Genomic DNA, 23,384 nt, shown 5'->3' on the forward strand with positions numbered 1-23,384 from the left:
CAGTTATTTTCCATCAAAAAATGAGTGTCGTGTGAACACAGGTGATCTAGAGCAGACAGAAGTAGCGCAGTGATATTTAAACACAACTCAATTGTACTCATCAGAATCAGTGTACTGGTTAAGGGAAAGTACTACGCAGCCTGTAAAATCAGTTGTATAACACATTCTGTGGCTGTGGTGAGAGCTCTGTGAAGTCAGAGAAAGTAAAAGGACAGCCTGGGTTACAAAAACCCTGGGGCAAAAATTTGCAGTTGGTCCACTGCCACCTACCCATATATACACATTCACCATTTGGCACAAAGCACACTAAAGACTATACATGGCAGCTTCTTTATACTCCCACAGACAGTGCAGTAGTTTGATTTATCAAATATATGTAAACTTAAAACCAGATTTTGACTCGCTTATTTTTTCTTTTTACATTATATTGGCTGTCTAGTTTTGAATCACTCATATATCATTTTACTTTACCAGTTTTTACACTTGTTTATTCAGGTTTTATGTTTTTATCTCAACTGTTCATACGACTTCATCTTATTCTGTAAAGCACTTTGTAACTGCGTTTGGAAGTTTGTTGCTTTAGTCTTACCTCAGTCTATAAAAACATGTCCCTGCACAGACCAGGAACTCAAAGGAATAAACTTCAATGCAAGATCAAACTTTTAATGACTGTTCACCAAATAATGAAGGCAGCTGGTGTGGCCGTGGGTGCGGAGCAGAATGTCTTTTTCACACGAGACATGTCGACTCGTCAAAGCAGAAACCGTGTGGCTAATACAGTTTATAACTGCTCTGTTCCAAATATAAAATGTATGAATAAATGTATATACATGAGGCATTTTTTCACATTATGACATGTGACAGTAGGAAAAGCACTGTAACTAACAACATTACTGGAAGTGAACCGTCAGCTGCAGGGTCCTGATATGTCGGCTCACTGTCACACTGTCACGGCTTAATGAGAGACTTAATATTATTAGTAACACGTCTGCTTTTCCAACTATGACAAACCTGCTAGGACAATGTCTATTATGAAACAATTCAACATTAGAAGACTAAAAACAACATACACAGACTCTCCAAACCTGAAACATGTGCTCCCAACTCTTTACTGTCATACACTGACACCTAGTGGATGAAGTGTTTTATTGCCCCTTTACTGAGTAAGGGATTTCTTTATGTGCAGTTGCATTACTTCCCTGCACAGATGTACTGTACTATTTCCAGCCAATGGACAGCAACTGAAAGTGACTACTAAATGAACTGTATCGTGTTAATTATTTGTTTGTTCTTTCATATCATAATGTGCTCATTGCTTTATTTTTTGTTGAGCACCAGTCAACAACTGGGTGGATTATATGTCAAATGACTAAAGAGTTTCCTTTGACTCATAGTCTTTCTCTCTGTCCCAGTGTTTGCCGGTTTCACTGGCTCTGCGAACTTTTTAGTGAAGCAGCAGCTTAAGATCGATCATGATGAAATACCGTTGTTCCTCCTTGAGAGTCAGCACTTTTGAGTCGAGGCAGTGAAATGAAAAACAAAAGGATTTAATGTCTGGCTGCAGATGAGTCATCTGAACTATTGGCAGCCTCTCAACATCTGGCAGTGAAAACTGCAGAGCAGACCCAGACTCTAAAAGCCGCTTACACAACTTCGTGCATTTTTTTAAACCGTGGGAAAATCCCAACACTTCTTGTGTCTCTGAAAAGGAACCTTAATGGACAAAAGCAAGAAGCAACGCACGGAGGGAATAATTTACAACTGGGCAGGCTTGGGTGATTAAAACGTTGCAGCACGCTCAACTTTTCTTAACTCACATCTTACAGTAATATTGTCTTGAAAGCGTAAACCACGACGCACCGATTAGTCATAGCATCTCCTATCAAAGAGTTGGTGTTGATTTAAGAGCGAGCCCTACATCTGTGCTATTATCCTCCCAGTGAACTGTGCCGATAGCTATCTGGGTTGGAGTTTCATCAAAAACAGGGCCAAGCCTCAGGGGAAGTGAAACCAGGACAGCACTGCTATACTCCCTCTGAATGGGGAAATTTCCAGAGTAAAAATCTGGAATCTCCGGTCTGGCATGTGAACAAATTAGTAGTATCTAGATTTATTTTTTCCTTTTTTGGTAAAAGACAACAGGCCTGCTAACAAGTTTTTACAGTGTGGATCCAGGTGTAGGAACAGGTCTGACGAGTCCCAGAAGATACGTTGGTTAAGTGCAATTTAAATACAATATAGCTCACTAATTGCTCACTGTTTGCCTTTGAGCCACTGAGAACACACCTCAAATACAACGGTCCACAACGGTTTCCTTTTGTCTGTAAATGTTAACCAAACCTTTAAAACAAAATAGTCATCGTCTTATGACAAAAAAATGAGGAAGTAAAAAACAAGTATTTCACGAGATATCATCTAGCTCTAAACATTTTCTGTTGGGGTAAGATATGGTACCTCTATCATGCGATACCATGCCTTAAGTTTCTAAAAAGAAACACTAAAGATAAACTAAAAGTCAGTTCACCCAGACTGAAATATCTCAACCACTTTTGGATTGATTGCCATGAACATGCATTGTCACCAGAGGATGAACCCTACAGACATTGGTGATCCACTGACTTTTCGTACACTAATGTGTACAATTGGTAGAGTTCCCCTTTAATCTTCCATCCAGTGTTGTCATCAGGCATATGATACATGTTAATTTGACCAAAAGCCAATGACTACTGGAAACAAATATATCAACGTTACTTTGTGTTTTGTGCTAATTAGCAAATGTGACCATGCTAAACAGGCTAAGCTAAGAGGGTGAACATAGCACACATTCACCTGCTTGCTAAACATCAACATGTTAGCGTTATCATTGTGAGCATGTCAGCATGCTGACTTTAGCATTATCTCAAAGCACTGCTGTAGGCCTATACAGCCCCACAGAGGAGTGCTTTTACATTCTGTAATAATAATTTACAAAATAGCTTACTTATGGTGTGTTGTAGGTCAACCCCAATATGTATAAAATTGACTTATTTTACACCAAATTAATCAATAAATAAATAAATGTTTCAGGCAGCATACAAAATAACTGGCTTGGAAACAAGCTTTTGGGAGATAAAATCTACAGGAAATATAATTAAATATAATAATTAGTTGTTTTCATCAACAGTAAAGAAGAAAAATGGGGGAAAGGGGACACAAACTAACTAACAAGCCACCTTTCTACCTCTCCAAGTATGGCATGATAATCCAATGGAAACTCCTGAGTTCCACCGCGGTCATGTGAAACACTCTGCTGCTTCTTATAAAGTGATGTCACTGTTACGCATTACAATTGAAGGCTGCTTGATGTGCAGCTCATACAGCAGCTCATACAGCAGCGGAGACGGAGGCAGGCAGCAGCTGTGGGATTTCAGCTCCAGAGTTCCAACAGTTTCTCGGAGTATTAAGAAGAAAGAAAACTCATTTTTGACCAACAGATGTCAGCGGATATTATCTTTTAAAGCTGCTGTTTGTTGATGGAAACCGGGCTCCTTCAGCCCACACACAGCAACGAGAGAGACAAATAAAGAAAGAGACACTGCAGATCAGCCGAGCCTCTGGTAAGTTATTTTACCAACGAAATACAGAGTGTCTCAAGAGTACTGATTTAAAAGACGCGATTTCAGCGTATCACACCGCGTCGTGTTGCACTGCCGTCTCCACAGCCATGTGCTCTGTTGGTATGCTACATTCAAGTTCGTTTCCCAAGCGTCTGCATTTGAGTTTCGTTAGCCGTGGTTTCAGTTTCAAGTCGAATTTGTGTAGAACACAGTCAAGCAAAGCGCAGAACAAAACGACAGTAACTCTTGGAACAACCGTGGTGTTTAGTGGCTTTTGTTTTCGGAAAAGGAAAGAGAAGCGTATAGAGTCGTGTTTAAAGCATATTGAAGATGGAAGATAAAAACAGTCGTATGCATAACTTTGACTACAAATATTGAATATTTTCCACTCCCTGCAAACCAAACACCAATTCTTGCGTCAAAATACAAAACAAATCAAATAAGGTTATTTTTGGGGTTGCTTATCATCCTAAATTCTAAATTTCCAACAGTCTCAAACTGCACCAATACCCTGGCTCTTCCTGTTTAGTGTGGTCTGAGGAACAGTAGCTTCCTTTCCAGATATTCTCTCTGCGTACTCCAGTCATTTCAATTTTCGACCAATTCCTGTTCTTAAAATACTTATGCACTGCAATAATTAATTAAACATGCATACTGTTGTTTTAAATTGGCCCAAAATAATCACCAACATGTATTTATGCATGCATGACTGCTATCAAAAATGTAGCTATCTATCTATCAAGAGTTAAAACATCTCCAAAAATCTCCTTAAATACCCCAAATGTAGCCTAACTAACCTTGAAACTGATCAACCTTTTTCCTTTGCAGCCAGTTGTCCTTTGCCACGGGAACCATGGTGGCGGCAGTCCTCAAGATGTACTTTATTGGAACGGCGCTGAGCGTCCTTGCAGTCATTTATGGAATAGTGGACGCCTTTGGTGGTCTGATGTACGTCCAGGACCACCACTACATTATGGACTTGGACCAGCAGACACAGAGGCAGCTCTCCTCGGGCAGCCACCGGAGAGGATCGCCTCCGACTAAAAACATCGGCTCATGAAGGGAAACATCTTGGTCACGATTCCATTTTTTTTAAAAGGCAGCTATGGACATGCTGGCTACTGTGACAATGGATGAACAAGACAGGACATCATTATCATGCATCGGACAGATCGTTGATATGGATGCACAGTCCCACAACATGAATTTGTGTTGACTATCAAACAGTAATGTGGTGGAAGAATCCTATACCCGCTTTGTGTGAGTCTTTTAATGCTGAAATAAAGAATACCGAAAACCAGAGGTTGTCTTTTGAGTATTTATTCCCAGTGAAGACATGATTCTTTCCTACGAAACAGGACTTAAACTAAACAGAAGGGAAATCAAATTGGAGGGAACTAGTCAAGTCATGCCAAGTTTATAAGGATTGATTCATCCGTATGGGTCCCAGCACAGCCCAGGCTCTCCGGTAGACAAGTAAAAAAACAGCATGGAAGGAATAGAAACTTTAACAAGAGATATTTCCCTTTTCGAAGGGCTGGTTGCGCAACAGCAGCGCTGTGATAGGGCTTGTCTGGATCACTGTCCCTGTGGTCTATGAGTATGTATTTACAATGAAGCGAATGGATGAATCAGTGTTAATGGGAACATGATTGCTCAAAGAGATGAAGGCCACGGGGAATTATCACTGATGTTTAGCCTCTGTCAGCTTATTGTTTTTCTTCTGAGTCAGTTTCTGTGTGGATCAGTCTCATTGCTCTCATCAGACCCAGACTTTAGTGGTCAAAGGTCAACGTGACATCCCGAAATGAGTTTTTGGGGCATAACTCAAGAATGCATAAGTTATGACAATTTCACACAATTGTCTAATGGGATGAAACAATTGAATCATGACATTGGTGGACAGACATGGATGTGAACTAGGCGGTAATTCCAGTTATTTCATGAGTTGGTGAAAGGGAAAGTTAATACTGCCCTTTCAGTAGATTCATGACGTAGAGCCGTTAAGTAGGCCTACATGTTCAAACAAATCTTTAACACAGGATCTTCAAGCTGAACTATCTGAATCATGAGTGTTGCTGACTGAGTCAGGAGGTTGCAGCGGTGGAATTCCCCTCTCTGGTGACAGAGAGCACCGCTATCGACTCAGCCGTGATCTAAAACACGTCATTCCGTGGTTAAGAGCTCGTTAAAAGACTGTGAAAGCCACAGAAACACAGCATCAACCTGCAGCAGATTGAATTGACTAATGAACTAAAGAGCCAGAAGCAGCGTGTCACAGAACAGTAATGGCTTACTGGTGTAAGATCAGATATGATAAGATAAGCCTTTGTTGATCCCCAGAGGGGAAATTCAGTTGTGCAGCAACACAAGGACAGAAATTAGTATACAGATACACAAGAAAAAAAAGAATAATTAGAAAGATATAAAGAAAAAGAAGAATACAATAAGAAATAACAATTAGACTTAAAATGACAATGCAAACAGTATACAAACAGTACTCACGACCAGAATAGTACTTGAACTATTAGTGCATTACTGTCTCAAGCAAAGGGACATAGTGGAGTGATTATAGCAGCGATCTCTTCGCTTATTAGACAGAACACGAGGAAACTGCACTGTCAGCAACTACAAATCTTTGGATTGAACGATTTAAATCAGCAAAAATAATTCGAACTTTTCCCGTGTATCATCACATGGCCAGAAACACGACCCAAATGAAAGCGAACGAATGCTCCATATCTGTACAGAGCGACAGGCTTTCCAAACTAAGGGACAAAAATGGCCGACTGTCCTTGTCTTTAAAAGCAGTCCCTCTTGGTTTGCCCTGCTGCTGCTCTGTGTTTTCTGTCTCCAGGCCTGCAGGGCAGTATTAGTCAGCACACCTGGGCCTGGTGTGCTGACTAATACTGTGCTCATGGGCTGTCTCAGAGTGGCAGACAGACCATTACACTTCTCCTCTTCCCACACAGCTGGGAGCCGGGCTGCGACACTTTCAAAACAAAACATTAAAGCATTAAATAACAAACCAAAACCCCTGTTGGCAGGATTTCTCAGTGCCTTCCAAAATGGTTGCATATGAACTGCACACAATTATTTAACAAGGCTGTTTCTGGAAAGCCAAAAGAGCCGGTTACAAACTGAGGGTATTATGGGAAGTGTAGGATTCAGCATTTATTCAGCATGACACATGTGGGCAATATTGTCAGGTCTTTGGGTTTGTATGCTTGTTGTGAAGTTTTGTTTTTGCCCTTAAGTTGCCATAACAACAACAAAAGAAAAAAAAAAAAGTTGAGCTTGAACAGTTGAGCCTCCATTAATAAGCTCTCCGCAGTAAACATGTTTCTTTGTCCTCTGTTCCCAGTTTTCCCTCAGTGCCGAGGGCGAGGAAGTGTACGAGCTTGTTTCAAAGCTTTCTCTCTAACAGCGGTTACAGTGACGGTTACACTGGTAGTATTAAAACACCCACACACCGCCAGAGACCAGTCATCTGAAGTCAGTCATTAAGTTTTATGTTTTGAAATAATGTACCACTAGTTCACACAATGTAACAGTTTTCTACTTGGCTGATTTGACCGCTCCTCAATGTTTGCGTGGTTCCTCTTCCCTGAACAGCATGAAGCCTAACCAATACAGATTATAATGATGTACATTTTTCTCTAATTGGATCTCATGGATTATTTCAAAAATGAAACATCTGGATAAGATTAAAATGTGTAGAATGTAAAGTAACAATGTGTAGCTGAAGGACAAATAAACTGTATTCCAGTTTAAAGGGTCCAAAACCTAAATATGACTTGAACATAAGATTAAATAAACTATTGAGTTTAATCATTTCCCATAGTAGGATAAAGTAGACGGTCACAGCTGTGCCAGATCAGCTCCCGGCAAAACAGCTGCGTGTCTTTCGATTTCTTAGTAAAAAGTGTCTTGAAACACTCATAGGATACTTGTTCGGTTGACTTTCAGGCATTGGTTTGAAATATATTACAACTGTGCTGCAGCCAATGCTACCATAGCTGTGCGTAAAAGCGATTTGGCACCTGACTGAGAGTCAGTCCGCTGGAAGCATCATAGGTGAATACATGACGTCCTCTTGCGTTCAGTTGTGCCACTACCAATACAATCAGGGAGAAACAGTTGTCTTTTGTGCTGCATTCGCGCCTCCTTCGAGTACCAGAACTTCTCTATTCCGGCCATCACTCTTTTTTTATTTTTCTTCTTTTTTCCGTGCACACAAATTAACCTCGGACCGATTCCCACATTTACCTTTCCTGCATTGGTTGCAAATGGCCACAAGGTACGTTTCCATCAAATACACTTGCATCGCAAATCCTCCCAGCAGCTCAGGTCACCTGGATGCGGGCAGAAACACCTGCTGGCGGAGGACGCATTACTTCACACGGCACTTTTTGTGAAGGACCCGTCCAAGCTCGTCCCTCCCACACTTGCTCTCAGAGCGCAACACTAATAACCCAGTCAGTGTCGGCAGCCACCTCGCTTTCTGGTCCTCTTATTTTAGTGAGGTACCCCTTATTTTCTCATCGGATATGATCTGGAGACTCTTGGTCCTCCACGTCCTTCTTCTAGGAGCTGAAAGCAGCAGCCGTGGGGGGAGGACAGTGACTTTCCACCGGACTCAGCAGGATGACAGCCAGGGCCAAGCGCGCGCACGCCCCAGGAGGGATACGAGCGGCTCCTCCGGCACCACCAGGCCCGTTCATGGACCCCCCTTCACCGCCTGTCGGACCCCTCTCACCCCCGTCGAGCACAAGGTTCTGGATGACAATACGCATGAGGTGAGGTGTGTTTGAGTTTGGTGGCGTTGTTCTGAAGCTGGGAAAGGTTTGGTAAATAGACAGGAGCAAAGTAGTCGTATGATCTTTATTAATTTGCAGTTATGGATTTTATTAAAAGTGAAAAAGGACTTTCAGAAAATTCAGAACATAGTGATATTTTTTGCTTTTTTTCAAGGTTAAATATGTATTTAAAACACAACAAACGTAATACTTTAATATAAAAAGTGGAGCTCGACACAAATAGAAGTGTAAGAACAGCTCGTGGAAATTGTATATCATGACATTTAGTTTTTTAGTTCAGTTTTTTTTTAACTTCAGAGGCGGTGCTGTCATATGTGTGAACATCTCTTCTCTCTTGCTCCTAGACAGGGTTTAACGGTGATGATGGCTCCTATGTAATTCTCACATGGGTGGGCCATGGCACAGGGGTGAGTATCTTAGCATTACTGTAGCACAAGGTCAGACAGAAACGTGTGGGATTTTTCAGAATTCATACTGCTATCTAATCTGTATGCGATTTCTCCATTCCAAAATATTTACTTTTTTTTTTTTAAGTGTTCAGAAATATACATAACTACCTGAAGCTCCCTCGTAAATAACAATTAGAAAAGTAAGTCATACTGAAGTGGAAACGATAACTTACTAAATCTCCATAATTGTCTTAACCAGACTCAGATATTGTTTTATACGGCCATGTCAAAAAATGTTAATCCCATTGCATCCTTTCCCAGGTCGTCCTGGTGCTGTCAACATTTAGTGCTCCGATAGATTCTTTCATCGAAGGCGGCTCCTCACGACTCTATCGAAGGTGAGCTAGTATCTGATATGTCACCGGAAATAGAGGGAGCAGCACACCCACGAGTAGAACTCAAACAGACAGTGAAAACCTGTTTGTTCTTTCCTCTCTCATCAGCACGGATTATGCTAAATCCTTCCACGACATTTCCCATCAGATCAACAACACCTTCATCAGGGAGGAGTTTGGAGTCCGTGTCGGACCAGGGAGCTCTGTGAGTCGACACACTGTGTGTAGTGAGTGAGCAGTTAGGGGGTTTCTGTTGGGGAACCGCGTACCCGGGGAGGAGTGTGTGTGTGATGTTGCCTCACATAAAAAGGTGTGAAGACATGTCTGGTCAACTTGTTACACATCCTCACTGTCAAACCATGTTGGTTTGTGCTTGTCCTCAACTGGGATGAGGATGAGATTATGTAAAAAGATATTTTCTCTGACACGACCAAGAAATTCTGCTCATGTTTAGTGATTGATTTGAATTGACAGGTGATTCTGACAGCAGACATTCCGGTGGTGGATAACCCAGGCGGGATCATCTTCACCTCCACGGATGCCGGTGCGACGTTCAAGTTCATCCAACTGCCCTTCCACCTGGCTCAGCCGATCACGTACCACTTCCTCAACCCCGACTACCTCGTGGCCCTCAGCATTGATGTGAGTCGCACACGGCTTTAAATGTTGTTTCGCTGGTTGTCGTTTTTTTCTCGTGTCATCATTCACAAGGCCACGGCTGTTTCCCTTTGCTCTGTGTAATAGCTGTATAGAGTTATGCCCCACACACACACACATCAAGCCCACACCTCTAAGTGTAGGTAAACACTCCTCTGTTCCTTCCCGACTTGCAGGGCGGTCTGTGGCTCTCTCTGGACTTTGGCGCCAAGTGGACGAAAGTTCATGATGGAGTGCATTCTTTCTCATGGTGAGAATAAACAGGAAACAAAACCACACGCCGAATCCCAGTGTGCCTCAAAAGAAAGCACATGTTAGAAATGAACCATGTATTTTGTAAAAGCTGTAGGCCAGTATCACCATTTGACTGCCATGTTTTGCTCTAAATGTCCGATACGCAGCGTGTTTTGTCCTGGAGAAGATAAAGTAATTGGTCAAAACGGTTCTTATGTTTTGCTGTTAGTGACATTTTTCTTAACTTCCTCTTTCCATTAGGGGCGCCGGCATTAATTTGTTCTTCAGCTGCAGTCTAACAGACGCAGGTAAAAAGCTATATGAAATGCACTTCCATCACGCGACCACTGATTATGACTTTTGTCGAACAATTTCAACCTCTGTGGTGCTTAATTAAAGAAAGCACACCCCTAAAGACAGACATCACATCCCAGGCAGACTGTAATTCAAACGTTTGCCTTTTAATGTTGTTGTCTGGTTTCATGTTTTTCTTTTATTATGTTGTGATGAAAGAAAGACATTGAAGTCTAATCAAATCTATTTTAGGAAGAAGATGGTCTAACATGGCTTGTGCCTTCCATCCACACTCCATCTGACAAAACAAAAATAAAATATAGTGCTTAAATGAATTCAGGGAAATGGAAAATCAATCAATAACAGTCGCGAGTATCTCACATCACCAGGTCTTGCCTCTTGCTTCCACAGTTGAGGCAGAAGAGAGAGGGGACTTAGTGCTGAAGAGGACAACAGATCTGGGGAAGACCTTCACCACGATCCACGAGGACATCTACAGTTTTGGCTACATAGGAGCCTTTCTCTTCTTCTCTGTGATGGAGGATCCGGTAAGATGCGTGAATACGAAGCCTCCTCTTCGCAAGCACGTTCGTAGATTTGATAATCAAATCGCATAAAAGACCAGTAGTGGTATAATCATACATCAAAATGAGAACCTCAAGCAATAACAACCCAGTGATGCATTATTTTTGCTCCCAGAGATCCCCTCGGGTCATGTACTTCTCATCAGACCAAGGAGACACCTTCAGTCGAGCACTGCTCCCTTCTGCCTCCACTGAGCAGGTGAGACCGAGATTAAAAAAACTTCATGTAAAGAGCTTCTCAACCGCTTCAGGAAAGCTTCTAGTTTATTACAACTTATGGTAAAAAAAAAATAAAATCCAGGTGGTAAGCTTTTAACTTGTAGACATTTTGAAACGGCCACCCTCTCCAAGCTTGGTTCATTTAATAGAGATGTGACTACCTTTCGTATCAACACTATCTAAATATTTCAAACGATAACCTGCCCCACCACGGGAACTGTACAGATATTTATACAATCAGTCTTGGGTTGGAGAACGCTTCAAACTCTCAGACACACACACACACACACACACATGCTTTTTTTTGGTTTGCCTTGAGTAAAAACAGCGATGGCAACATTTCCTTTTTCAACACCAACTGAACACACATCTGTTCTGGCGAAACACCCGCCCACATACACACCTTGTTGACAGCACAAACACACCGTCTTCTCTCACGACGATTAGACAAGGTTTATAGCAAAGTAAATTACTCATCACAAATGTTATCATCACTTTTGATTAATCTCTCTCAATATGTGTGTTTGCAGTTCTACTCCATCCTGGATGGAGATGTAGATATGCTCTTCATGCACGTGGACAACCCAGGAGGTAACAGACAAAAACACACACACACACACACAATCGCTCGGTCCATATCCTCCGCTCAGAAGACACACACACACACCTTAAAAAAACCACCTTAACAACAAGCTGGATACATATTCCCAAAAAGCTTGTGTTGTGAAGACGACATGAGTGCATAGCTCTCTCAGCCCCTTTTGTTGTAATGGAAAAGCTCAATGGTAAAGACCGGACTGGTTTCACAAGTTCCTGGTGTTGCTGACAAATCATTCCATCATACCCAGATTGTGTTTGTGCATGCAAGTCCAGCAGCCCAGTCTTTGTTCCTTTCTCTTACTCCCTCCCCCCCCCCCCCCCAGTCTCTCTTTCTCATTCACCTCTGTTTCTGTTTCCTGTCATATTAGTATTATTTATTTGTTTCCCTGGCTAGTGCTCCAGGTAGTGCCATGTGGGTTAGGTGTTGGGACTTTTGTACTGCTGAGATAAATAGGGGAGATATGGGGGTAGAGGGGCTTTATCTTTTGTTGGCTGGAGGGAGGGAGATTTAGTTTACACTGCAAAAGCTGACTAACATATCTTGGGATCAGGGTGTAACACAAGCACACACACACACACACACACAGACACACACAAACAAACACACACGCTTAGCTGAGCTCGTCCTTCATGGCTTTAGCTGACTCGTGTGCGAGCGTCACACAGTAAGAAATATGATTGATGATGATGATGTTATTATGCTGATGTTGAAAGGTTTGTGTCAGCGTTGCATCTGTTGTTCCCAGGTGCCGATTCTTTTTGTAACACGGCGTATTTAGAGGTGCAATGTGCAGCCACCTTTTAATTCTTTTTTTTTTTTTTAAAGGAAAATAGGGGGCAGCGTTTCAGCTGGACATTGCTGGTTGGCAGTAGATATCTCTGCAGCACAATACATTGACGTATTTTGGCATTCCTTTAAAAGTACTTCTTCACATTCTTTTGATAACGTTAGTTCATTTTTTGAATGTTTTAAACTAATAATCTGGCCTTTTGCACCTTTTTAACATCAATAAATCCTCACTACATTCAATTAGAGACATTGCTATTACTAACCCTAACCAAAGACAATCATTCCTAAATCCTACAACAATGTATTTTCATTAAATAACTAAATAGGCTACTGGCTAACTTTGACCCTTGGCTTTAGAAGAGTAGTCATACTTCCGTCTTACTGTAAGAGACTAAAGTTCCTTGTTTCTGTCTGCTGCATTCTGTTTCACCACAGACACCTTCTTTGGAACCATGTACACATCAGATGACCGAGGCATCTTATTCTCCAAATCGCTGGAGCGCCACCTGTTTGATGGGCAGAGGAAGAGCGATTTCTCCAACATAACTTCACTGAGAGGAGTCTACCTCACTAATAAACTAGACGAGGGTATAGACATTTTTAAAGCCTTATTCCTTCAGTTGTACTGGGAATTTTTTTTTTTGACAATTAAGAAATAGAATAATGCCAGCCTTATCCTTTGACCCTGAGTAGGTAAAGAAAGGTGACGTGTCTATTATGATAGTTTCATCAGCTGATGTATTTAATCTAAAGGTTTGAACTACCTTCCTAACATCAAACCGCTTGTTTATACACGGTCATGTGTTTTGTTGCAGATGGGCGTATAAGATCTGTCATTTCCTTTAATAGAGGAGGGACGTGGAGACAGCTCAACAAACCTGAGAATGTGGAATGTGGAGAGCAAGTCAAAAATGTATGTTGGATGTAGAAATATCGAATTCCAGTCTGCATGTGCATAGTAACATCATATTCTACAAATGAGTCAGTGTTTGCTACTAAAACATTCCTTGTGTGTGTGTTTTTCAAAATCAGTGCAACCTTCATATTCATGGAGAGCACAGTCGCAACATCCGCATCGTTCCCATGCTGGCTCTGTCGGAGCCAACGGCTATTGGTCTGGTTATAGCTCACGGTAATTGAAGAGCAATGTTCCTATACTTATTTTTTAAATAATGTCATAGTTTAGATATACAGTCATGTGCCCTTTTGCAAGTGTATACACATGTCATTTCCTAATTCAAAATTGTTGTTTAATTTTTGTCAGGTTTTTAGGGATAAAGTGTTCTATAAATCAGGCCATTAATTACAAACCCCTCTTCAAAAACCTTCAGAATATAGACAGTAAACTGGAAGGTTTGGTGTAGGTGCTACCGAAATAGAGATGTTTCTGGCTCAGAGTCTGAGAAAAAAGTGTTTTCTTTCCACTTGTCTGAAAAAGAAGACACAAAAAATCCTAAAATTGACAAGTGCATGACAAAAGTTGTAATGTTTTTTCCTGGAATGTCTCCCCTTAACTTTTGATCCTTTATCTTAACTCAAAAATAACGTTGACTAAGATGATGTCCTCTCTCCTCCAGGCACTGTGGGTGACTCTCTGTCATCGTCACAGCACCCAGATGTGTTTGTCTCCTCAGACGGGGGTTATAACTGGAGGGGGACACTGAGAGGTCCTCACCACTACAGCATATTGGACTCTGGGGGTCTCATTGTGGCAGTGGAGACCCAGCGTGAAGGACAAGTCAAGACTATCAAGTACCACACAGATATTTTTACTTCATGCGCAATAGTGGTATTTGGCAATGGAGGGCAGAAAGACACTTACAACATACTTTTGTCACCATTTCTCGTCACCAGGTTCTCCACAGATGAGGGCCAATGCTGGAAGTCCTACAACTTCACGGACCAGCCCTTCTTCTTTGCAGGCCTGGCGTCCGAGCCGGGGACCAAGGCCATGAACGTCAGCGTGTGGGGCTTCCGTCCCGAGGAGGACGGCCAGCCCATGTGGGTGGCCGTCACCATTGATTTCCAGAGCCTCATTACAAGAGAGTGTGAGTCAAGATGCCATAATGCCGTCTGCTACAATATCTATTCTCCGCCCCCCGGCTCGCACATGTTACCATCTGGTGGTAGGCGCATCAAGTTGTCTCCAGTGAGGTGGAGCCCAACAGCAGTTTCCTATTACAGAAAGTCAACAACCCATGACCTGGGACTTTCCACAGCCTAAATTCTGACGTTTTCTTTTATTTTATTTGTTGCGTTTTATAGTCATGAATATTTAATTTGATCGCAAAATAGTCAGGTTGTTGTTGCAGATTTTTTACTAAAATGATGTTTGACAGAACTGTTAACAATACCTGCAAGATGGATTGGATTTGGAATCAGCCGGACTGAAACCAGTGCCTAAACTTTTATCATGTTATGGAAAATATGCGTTACAGAGAGTGTTTTTAGGGGAAGTCAATCAAACTTTTTTGACATCTTTTTGGTTTCACTTTACCAGCAAATATGTAACGATTGCCAGTGACAGTCTCTGATTGGTCGTCATCTAATTCATCAGGTAATGACGAGGACTATGAAGAGTGGTTGGCTCACGCTACCGATGGAGGAGACTTGAAGAGAAACGGCTGTCTCTTGGGTGTCAAAGAGACCTACAGGAGGCTCAAGAAACCGTCTGTGTGCAGAAATGGCCGAGGCTTCGTGGTGAGCAAGAAGCAAAGCCCCTGCCTGTGCACCAGAGAAGATTACTTATGGTAAGTCTGTGTCTATGTCTATGTAGTTATTAGGATTTATTCAAATCCAGAATTGAATTTTATCTCAACTCAAGCTTGTACGAGATCATGTTTTGGCGCCAACAACTAAGACAGCATGGAAGAACATTCCCCCGTGAAGCCCTAACCTCTGACCTTTTCAACAGCGACTACGGTTACTATCGCCATATGAACACCTCAGAGTGTGTGAGACAACGCAGCGCTGCAAATAAAACCTTGGAGCTCTGTCTGAATGGAGAGGAGGATGAGCTGCTGACAGCGGGGTAATAACAGGCACTCCTTTTTAAAATGAAGAGACGCTCCTGCTGCGCATGCTCACACACACACACGTCTGACTGTGTTTGTAGGTACCGCAAGGTCCCGAGTGATCGGTGTGAGGGGGGATTCAGCCCTCAGCTCGCGGTACAGACAGTCATCAGACCCTGTGGTGTTAAACCCAGCCCTGGTCCACCTGCCAGGTCCTCGTCTCCAGTCACGCACTTTGACACACCGGTCAGTAGATGCGTTGCTCTAATGAGTGTGTGCGTGCGTGTCCTTTCAGTTGTTCATGAAGTATGTATGACTATAACAGCTGTTGCGTGTGTTCCTCAGAGAGAGAGGCTGGTGTTGATCCTGGTGTGTTCAGGAGCAGGGGTCATCGTCCTGGTAGCTATCGTTTCCGCCGTCTTTACTGTCAGAAGGGTGGTTTACAGAACCAGGTGAGCTACACACACACACACACACACACACGTCTGTGCTGCATGTAGACCTTTTATGCACCCAATAGTAGCTGATCATTCTGGTTTTATGTCGCCCTCCACAGTTCACCAGTATATCGTTTCTCCAACCTCCGGATTCAGGACGAAGATAACGACATCACAACCGATCTTGAAAGCGCCACCAGCAGCAATGGCACGGTCTGCCAGCAGGAATCAGATGATGTAGGAATTATCACTATTATCACAGTTTTAACATTTTGTTCTGAACTCAAAACCTGTCATTTCTCCATGTATACTAATACTTTTGTCTTCTAATATCACCAGGATCTTATTGAATGACACAATTCTATGGATACACTGAATATTCAAGATTGGGGCCAGCTGTGCTGAAAAAGACTGCCAAAGGCTTTTGTTGGATTTATCACCGATATTTTTGATGGGAGCACCCTTTGTGGCAAATTCTGAGGATTTGAAGGCCGAGCATGTGAATGTCTAATTTATTGAGCTATCTTAATTTCATTGTGTTACTTTTCTTACTCTTTGATTTATTTGTACAGTATTTAGTTTTTTATTTTAATTTTACTTTGTGTTGCGCCACCTTTTTACTTTCTGTTTAATGTGAAAACAAACAAGACAATCCTAAAAATGTGCATTTGTAAAAAAAAAAGAAGATATAGAACATCATTATGTGCCTGTTGCAGTTTTAAATATGCCATGATCGGATTAATCGTAAGGATTGAACGCGCAATAAACTACTCAAACACTGGTGGCGCTGTAACGTCTCCCGTTTGTTTGGAACTGAACAGAGAAGAAGAAAAGGGAGGAAGTCGGTGTGACGGACACAAAGATAATTTATGAATAAGATGTCTCACTCATGGAAAACCTACCCAATCTTGCAAGGTTAAAGAAAAATACAGCGAGACGGCTCATACATGTTATGCAATATTTGGCCACAGGGACCATTGGCACCATGCGCATACCAAAAACCTGATATCCACCGAGTTCTAGTCGAGGCAGAATTTAACGAGCTGACAATACTGTCTGATATCTGGCAAGATGTCCGTAACGTAACTCTATTATTATGTTATGTTGTGTTGGGGGAGTTTTTGCAAATTTCACATGCAAATGCAGTGGGGATAAAATCGTTGTATTGTGCTTATAAAGAGATCATTGCCATTAAGTATGATCTCTTCATTCCCCAAATGGAAAGAAAATGATCTCTCTCTCTATACATACATCTCCAAGAAATGCTTTTTTTCCCACAGTGGTATAATTGTCTAGAAAATGTGGCCATGTATCTATAATTTGCTTAATTCTGGAAGCATAACGAGATGAACAGTTATTACGTATTTCATACGCAAATGAAAAAATAAAATAACAAACAAAGCTACAATAGATAACTGAGTAAAAGCTGGAATAACCAGTAAAGCCAATTTTTAATGAACGAGACATTGTTGACATTCATGTTTTTGCTTTGTTACAGTTGCATTAATGATCTGGTCCTTATGAAGGTGATATCTCGTGCCAAGATTAGAATTTTGAAACTTTATAACTTGTTTGTTAGATTCTGCTCAGTGTTCGAAACAAACAAAAACAAAAAGCTACCGGTCTGCCGGCTTGTTCGTCTTCGGTTTCTTCGACAGAGTGGAGCATCCTTCCGCCTCTCTAACCATCTCAGCTATCTCCACCACATCAACTAGTGAACGTCCAGTGGTGTTGTGAATCACTCCTAGATACCTGGGGCCATTTGAATAGGTAAGCAGGGCGCGAGTGTTCATCCAAAAAGGGACACTCTTACGTTACTTCCAAAGTATTACTGCTGCTGAATTCCTGCCGGAGCTATTTCCCTGTCTGGTAGCAAACGCAGGCAGAGACGAGGAAGTGAACACATCAGCCGAGTCAACGCAGCGTCTGTTTTGACGTAAAATGTTGCAATTTGTAGCCAACGCTAGAGAGGCGCGTCATCACGACTCCCGCCGCCTGTAGTTGAGCTAAAGTGACTCGGGAATACCCGAATACTCTCTGTGGCATAGGGACAAATGTCTTATTTCAATTATTGGCAGCCAGCTAATGTTGACGTCACACTGGGGCTGCCACTGTCCGTTATAACGTGACCTCCCGGAGACCGCGGGGCGGGGTCACAGATGAATGGTTAACAGACGCTTCGTTTTTTTATCATCGCAGGTTTTTAATCGTTTGGACGAGTTGCTGGAGGATAAGATGGCCAGGGCTGGAGGTAAGAGTGTCCCTCTTAAAGGTTTGCACTGTAACACAACAGTATAACACCATGGGGAATCTTTATAAGTGTAATGTTTAAAATATCCCATCTGTCTCTCATCCAGGTATTTTGAAGTTGGCAGCGGTCATCTTTGCCTTCCTCCTTGTCATCTTCATGGCTTTTCAGCTGCTGGAGATAAACATGGACTTCAAGCTTGGCAACATGATTTGTGAGTGACGTTTCTTTGCAAGATGAAATTCATCACAGCCTCCGATGCAACTGTTTCTAACTGTTGTAAAGGAAACACGACGCCTGCATTGAGTTATTGTGTAGTAGGCTTAGTGGGCCTTGTCCTTTTTGTGTGTTGTGTTCACGTTACAGAAACCAAATATGCTCGTTGTCTGCCTCAGCGTACTTACAATGTGTGTGTTTAGGGAAGTGAGTTTTTCGACAGAGCTTCATTTAAATGACTGCCATAGAGGTGTCCACTGAAAAAAACCCATTTAATATATACTTTCTTTGCTTTTCAGCAAGATCTATGCCATCGAATGAAGTCTGTAAGTATATTTAAATTATTGTTATTTCATTTTTAGAGACAGCTGGTATTCTTTCAACCCTGTGAGACATATTTCAATGAGTGACTCATCAAAACATGTTCCTGGTTGCTGTATCTCAATATACCAAAGTGGGTATGCAAAATGTATTTGCAAGTCAAAAGACTAAATAGTAACAGAACAGCATTGTTGTACACGACAAAAAACAAAACGCCAACAAGAGGAAGACACAAAACGGTGAATACAGGCCGGTTAACATGCCGTTTTCTATTCGCAGCAGCGAAGCCAGTCAGGTACAAGTGTGGGCTGTCCAAGTCATGTCCACTCGGACACTTCGCCTTCAGGATGGCGAGTGGAGCGGCCAGTGTGGTGGGACCCAGAATCTGCCTGGAGGACAAATTGTAATTAAAGTAACATCTTAAAACTTTTAGTAAACACAGGAGCACGTGTTGTTATTATTGTGTACCAAGTGTTTACCTTTTGTGGTAATGCGGTTCGTCGCTTACGCAGCAAGCCGAGATGTTGCCGCACACAGAACTGTTAAACATGTTCACGCTCTTGTGTTTTATTAAGTTGTTCACAAATACATTAACATTAGCTTCTACCGTGTGCTAGAGCTTCTAAATGCTACATGGCGGGACCTCCATGGCTGTACAGGAAGTGTCTTTAAGCCCCATGTGCTGTACGTGTGAAGACGTCTCTGTTCTCATTGTCCTCTTTTGTTCTCGTTTTAGAATAATGAGCGCTGTGAAGAACAACGTGGGGAGAGGAGTCAACATCGCCCTGGTCAATGGTAACGCTATCAGCCCAATTGCGCACCTTGAACTCAGCTTTGATTAATGATGGCGATATAATACAGCAGCTATTTTCATATCAGAGGCAAAGGGTGTGGCTCCTCTTTGTCTGTTTCAAAACCAGAATGTGCCACTCCTAGTGGTAAACCTCGAATGAATAGCAAAGAACCACCACCCACATTCTGTACTAACGGAAATTAAAAACTGTCAATCTCTTTTACTCAACACTAGATTAGACGTGTTCTAAATTGGATTTTCTTTTCCCCACAGGGAGAACAGGAGAAGTCATCAAGACCGATTTTTTTGATATGTGGGGAGGAGGTGAGAATATTTCAGAACCTTTTTTTTTGTTTTAGAAATTAAAAGAAAATGTAGGCATTGTGTTTACCACGTGTTACCTTGTGTAGATGTGGCTCCCTTCATTCAATTCCTGAAGGTAATCGAGGAAGGGACCGTCGTCATGATGGCCTCATTTGATGATCCATCCACAAAGTAAGGACTTTCTCCACAACAGCGCCCTCGCTGACTGATACAGTTTAGAGCCACAGGACGAATATAAATTGCTTTAGTTCTCTCTGATACTGTCTGTGTGGCCACGAAATAATATCTGTCTTCTGTGTTCCGTAGACTCAACGATGAAGCCAAGAAGCTAATTGCTGATCTGGGCAGCACGGCTATCAGTAATCTGGGCTTCCGCGACAACTGGGTCTTTGTGGGGGGGAAAGGCATCAAGACCAAGAGTCCATTTGAGCTGGTAACAAGACCCCCACATTTGTTCATGTTTACATCTCCTCCCTTAAGTGAAGTATGACACAGTTCGCAAGCAACAGCAGTATCCTTGTCTCTATACCACTCTAGAGGTTTTCACAAAGTGGAGCTGGTATCATGTCGGCATAGTATTTTCCTTCCCACTCAGGAAGTGCCAGGGGATTTAAAAAGGTGTGTTGCGCTCGGGCCTTAAAGGGCACATTCAGACAGAACACAGCCCTGTGTTGAAACATTGTAGGCGGGGCGGCGGGGGGGGGTTGGAGAAAAAACGGATCTTTAAAGATACGCAAAATCTATTACTCTTAAAGCCACAGAACAAGTTTACTCAACTCTGTTCACGCCAGTTGTTGAGGCAGTGTGTTGTCGTTGCTGTCGTATCGTTTTATTTCACAAGAACGGCACACACACACTCTGCCTCTTAGTTCCCGTCCAACCGGGATACCATTGCAAACACAATGTGTTGTGTTTACCTCCCCAGCATATAAAGAACAACGCAGACACCAACAAATTCGAGGGATGGCCCGACGTGCTGGAGATGGAGGGCTGCGTGCCTCAGAGGCAGGACTGACCCGAGACCTCGCTGTGATTGCCGGCGTCCTGACATTCCTGTACTCGCATGACTTTTGAGCGGTTTACACGTCTTTGGGCTGAGGTCGTTTTTTTTTTTAATATAGCTTTCACCCCCAAGCTTGTTATTCACATTTGCCTACTAGAATTAAAAAACAAAACCTTCCAGAAGATACTACAAGAGAAGAGGAGAGGAGATGCTGTGAAACTTCGGTCTGACCTGAGCTGGAATGTGAAGCTTGGACCTTTTGTTTGCTCGCATTTCCTGTTTGGATTCTGCAATGTAGACGCTTATTGGGAAGGAAGGAAAAGGTAGAGTGCACTGATTCAAATGGACTTCCATTTGGTTATCGGCGTACTATCAAACTTTCTATCTGTAACGCCCACAGACTTGGCTGTGATAGTGTTGCCTAATTGCACTGTTGCTGACAGAAATGGATATCATAGCCCACATTTTTGGGGGGCTAAGTTTCCATTACCTGTTCCCTGCCTTAATCTCATGATCGTATTCCTGGTTTTAAACCGACATGACTTTGTGATTCCTTTCAGACGGAAATTTTTTTTCTGAGAAAATGATTAATAATAACAGGGTTTGAGGATGTTTCTTATTAATATATTGTAACCAAATGTACCAAATTCACTGTGAAATGTGTAAATATTTGTGTAGGGAATAATCTCAAAGATCCTAATTTAATGAGCGTTGTAACAATAATATTTCTTAAAATAAATGATATTGGTAGCAGTGTGTGTTCTGTTATATTTAGCGGTTTTATGTAGTTATTTCTTTGTGCTAATGTTATTTGTACTGCTATGTAGGTTTTTTTGTATGTGCATGTATAGTATTGGAGTTGGGGTAATCAGATATTTCACTAATTCATTATTCATTTTGAGTTTGAATAATTTTTTTATTCAGTTTTGTTTGATTAGTTTGTTAATGTTTTGCCAGTTTGACCAGACTTCAAGGCTTTGTTAAGCAGCTGGTCTCTCTATCTTTTAACAGTTGCCTACATTCATCATTCAGCCAGGTCAGCGTTTTCCCCTTTTCCTTTTTCTTTGACTCCGCCTACTAGCGAAGGACGCCATCACTGATTGTTGTACAAAATCACAGCCACTCTCTACATCTCCGCTTGAGAGGACTTTACCCCAATCAAGCTGCCTTCAGAGGTTTTGCAGCTGATTGTTTGGGCCTGTGTCACAATAGGATATGGTTTTAAATGAATCTGAGATACATTGTTAACATGTATAAGTATAAATTGTAAACCTTTGCAGTATGCTCCACGTTTGTGTAGAAATAGCACAACATGTCATTTCAAAGCTCCAATAAGTATGTTCAGGTTGCTAGTACCGCCGCTTGTGGCAATCAATCTAATTGTACACACCTGTGCAGCTATGTTTGTAATTGTGGTGTAGTTTCTACAATAGTAAGCTCTTTTCCAGAGGAGAGGTGTGATCTCAGGTGGGGATAAAATAAAAGAAAACACATTTTCTTGCGTGCTCCATTATGTTATGGATATTTTCTTACTTTCTCCATTTTAGTTCATTCTTAGTTGTTGACTTACAATTAGTGCAACGAAAGAATGAGCTGTATTTGCTCCAGTAGATCATACACAATTAAAGCAAACTTCTCAAGAAATGTCTCGCAACACCCTCTTCCGTCCTTCAGCATATTACCCTCCCAGTCCTTCTGTTCGTTTTAATATGCTTCAAAAGAAAAGCTCAATAGCCCATGTCTCCCAATTTCACTCTATTACGCTGTCATGTTGCGCAAAGTGATACCTTGTTGCAACATCTGCTGTCAGGGAATTGCTGTCTTTAAGTTGACAGGCAGAGGGCGCCATTGTCTCATTACATTATGTGCCCTGTGGGTTGTACTACAGTATGTGCAGTGGATGTGTGCTTCAGTAACACAGTAGAGTAAGTATACGTCGGTGGCCTCTCTCCTTCTCAATAAAGTCTATTTACTGAATCAACAACATGATCACCTGCTAGTGCTATGTAGGAGATTCGATCAGCGCCACTTGCGCCATCATGAGTGTAACATCAGCCTAAGTGTGGCCTGTGTTGAATAGGAATTTTGTATAAATTAAACATTTGACATGTGCCTATTGCATGATGCATATGCCAGACATGACAAAATGACCAAAATGATATGCTGCGTGCATCATTGGAGAGAGTTTGTGTCCTTAATGCCGTGTCTGTGGATGCGACCTACGCATCAACCTCACACGATGTTGTGAAATGTTTCCATCCTCTCGACTGTACTCAAAGTACATTAACATTGCGATACTTCAGTCTCTGTTACCTGGATACACACATAACGCACTAATCCGACAACTCTGCCATGTACTTTCACTATCATTTGTGTGCGTTTCGTTCACACAAATAAGGGTACAGATACATGTATGTTGACATGTTATATCCCCATGATAAATGATATAT

The 23,384-nt window shown here is 41.9% G+C and overlaps 2 protein-coding genes and 1 long non-coding RNA gene across 3 annotated transcripts; all 3 read left to right on the top strand.

Moving 5' to 3' along the window:
- The first annotated feature begins 3,192 nt into the window (after positions 1-3,192).
- On the top strand, positions 3,193-4,896 carry LOC142971106 (uncharacterized). The gene is made up of 2 exons (XR_012959333.1): positions 3,193-3,596; positions 4,425-4,896. It is a non-coding gene; the product is annotated as an uncharacterized LOC142971106 (long non-coding RNA).
- Positions 4,897-7,581: 2,685 nt separating this feature from the next.
- LOC142971232 (sortilin) lies at positions 7,582-16,810 on the top strand. Its single transcript, XM_076111897.1, has 21 exons — positions 7,582-8,395; positions 8,761-8,823; positions 9,127-9,203; positions 9,309-9,405; positions 9,675-9,842; positions 10,034-10,107; positions 10,353-10,399; positions 10,797-10,933; positions 11,085-11,168; positions 11,719-11,779; positions 13,014-13,166; positions 13,394-13,491; positions 13,611-13,710; positions 14,156-14,330; positions 14,433-14,626; positions 15,136-15,328; positions 15,493-15,609; positions 15,694-15,838; positions 15,938-16,044; positions 16,149-16,266; positions 16,369-16,810. The coding sequence occupies exons 1-21, from the start codon at positions 8,147-8,149 to the stop codon at positions 16,381-16,383; spliced, it is 2,472 nt and encodes an 823-aa protein (XP_075968012.1). The 5' UTR covers positions 7,582-8,146; the 3' UTR covers positions 16,384-16,810.
- An 886-nt stretch (positions 16,811-17,696) lies between these two features.
- On the top strand, positions 17,697-22,447 carry fam3c (FAM3 metabolism regulating signaling molecule C). Its single transcript, XM_076111723.1, has 10 exons — positions 17,697-17,799; positions 18,229-18,280; positions 18,387-18,491; positions 18,793-18,819; positions 19,094-19,217; positions 19,551-19,609; positions 19,881-19,931; positions 20,018-20,102; positions 20,238-20,364; positions 20,857-22,447. The coding sequence occupies exons 2-10, from the start codon at positions 18,265-18,267 to the stop codon at positions 20,944-20,946; spliced, it is 684 nt and encodes a 227-aa protein (XP_075967838.1). The 5' UTR covers positions 17,697-17,799; positions 18,229-18,264; the 3' UTR covers positions 20,947-22,447.
- Positions 22,448-23,384: the final 937 nt, after the last annotated feature.

Source organism: Anarhichas minor, unplaced genomic scaffold (assembly GCF_050575085.1).
Source record: "Anarhichas minor isolate MPS153535 unplaced genomic scaffold, ASM5057508v1 ptg000045l, whole genome shotgun sequence".
Classification (NCBI taxonomy): Eukaryota; Metazoa; Chordata; class Actinopteri; order Perciformes; family Anarhichadidae; genus Anarhichas; species Anarhichas minor.

Coding starts and splice junctions, on each gene's coding strand:
- LOC142971232 (XM_076111897.1), top strand. CDS start 8,147: ATGATCTGGAGACTCTTGGTCCTCCACGTCCTTCTTCTAGGAGCTGAA. Junction 8,824..9,126: donor GGGTGGGCCATGGCACAGGG/GTGAGTATCTTA, acceptor ATCCTTTCCCAG/GTCGTCCTGGTGCTGTCAAC. Junction 9,406..9,674: donor GTGTCGGACCAGGGAGCTCT/GTGAGTCGACAC, acceptor TTGAATTGACAG/GTGATTCTGACAGCAGACAT.
- fam3c (XM_076111723.1), top strand. Junction 18,820..19,093: donor TATGCCATCGAATGAAGTCT/GTAAGTATATTT, acceptor TTCTATTCGCAG/CAGCGAAGCCAGTCAGGTAC. Junction 19,932..20,017: donor TTTTGATATGTGGGGAGGAG/GTGAGAATATTT, acceptor TACCTTGTGTAG/ATGTGGCTCCCTTCATTCAA.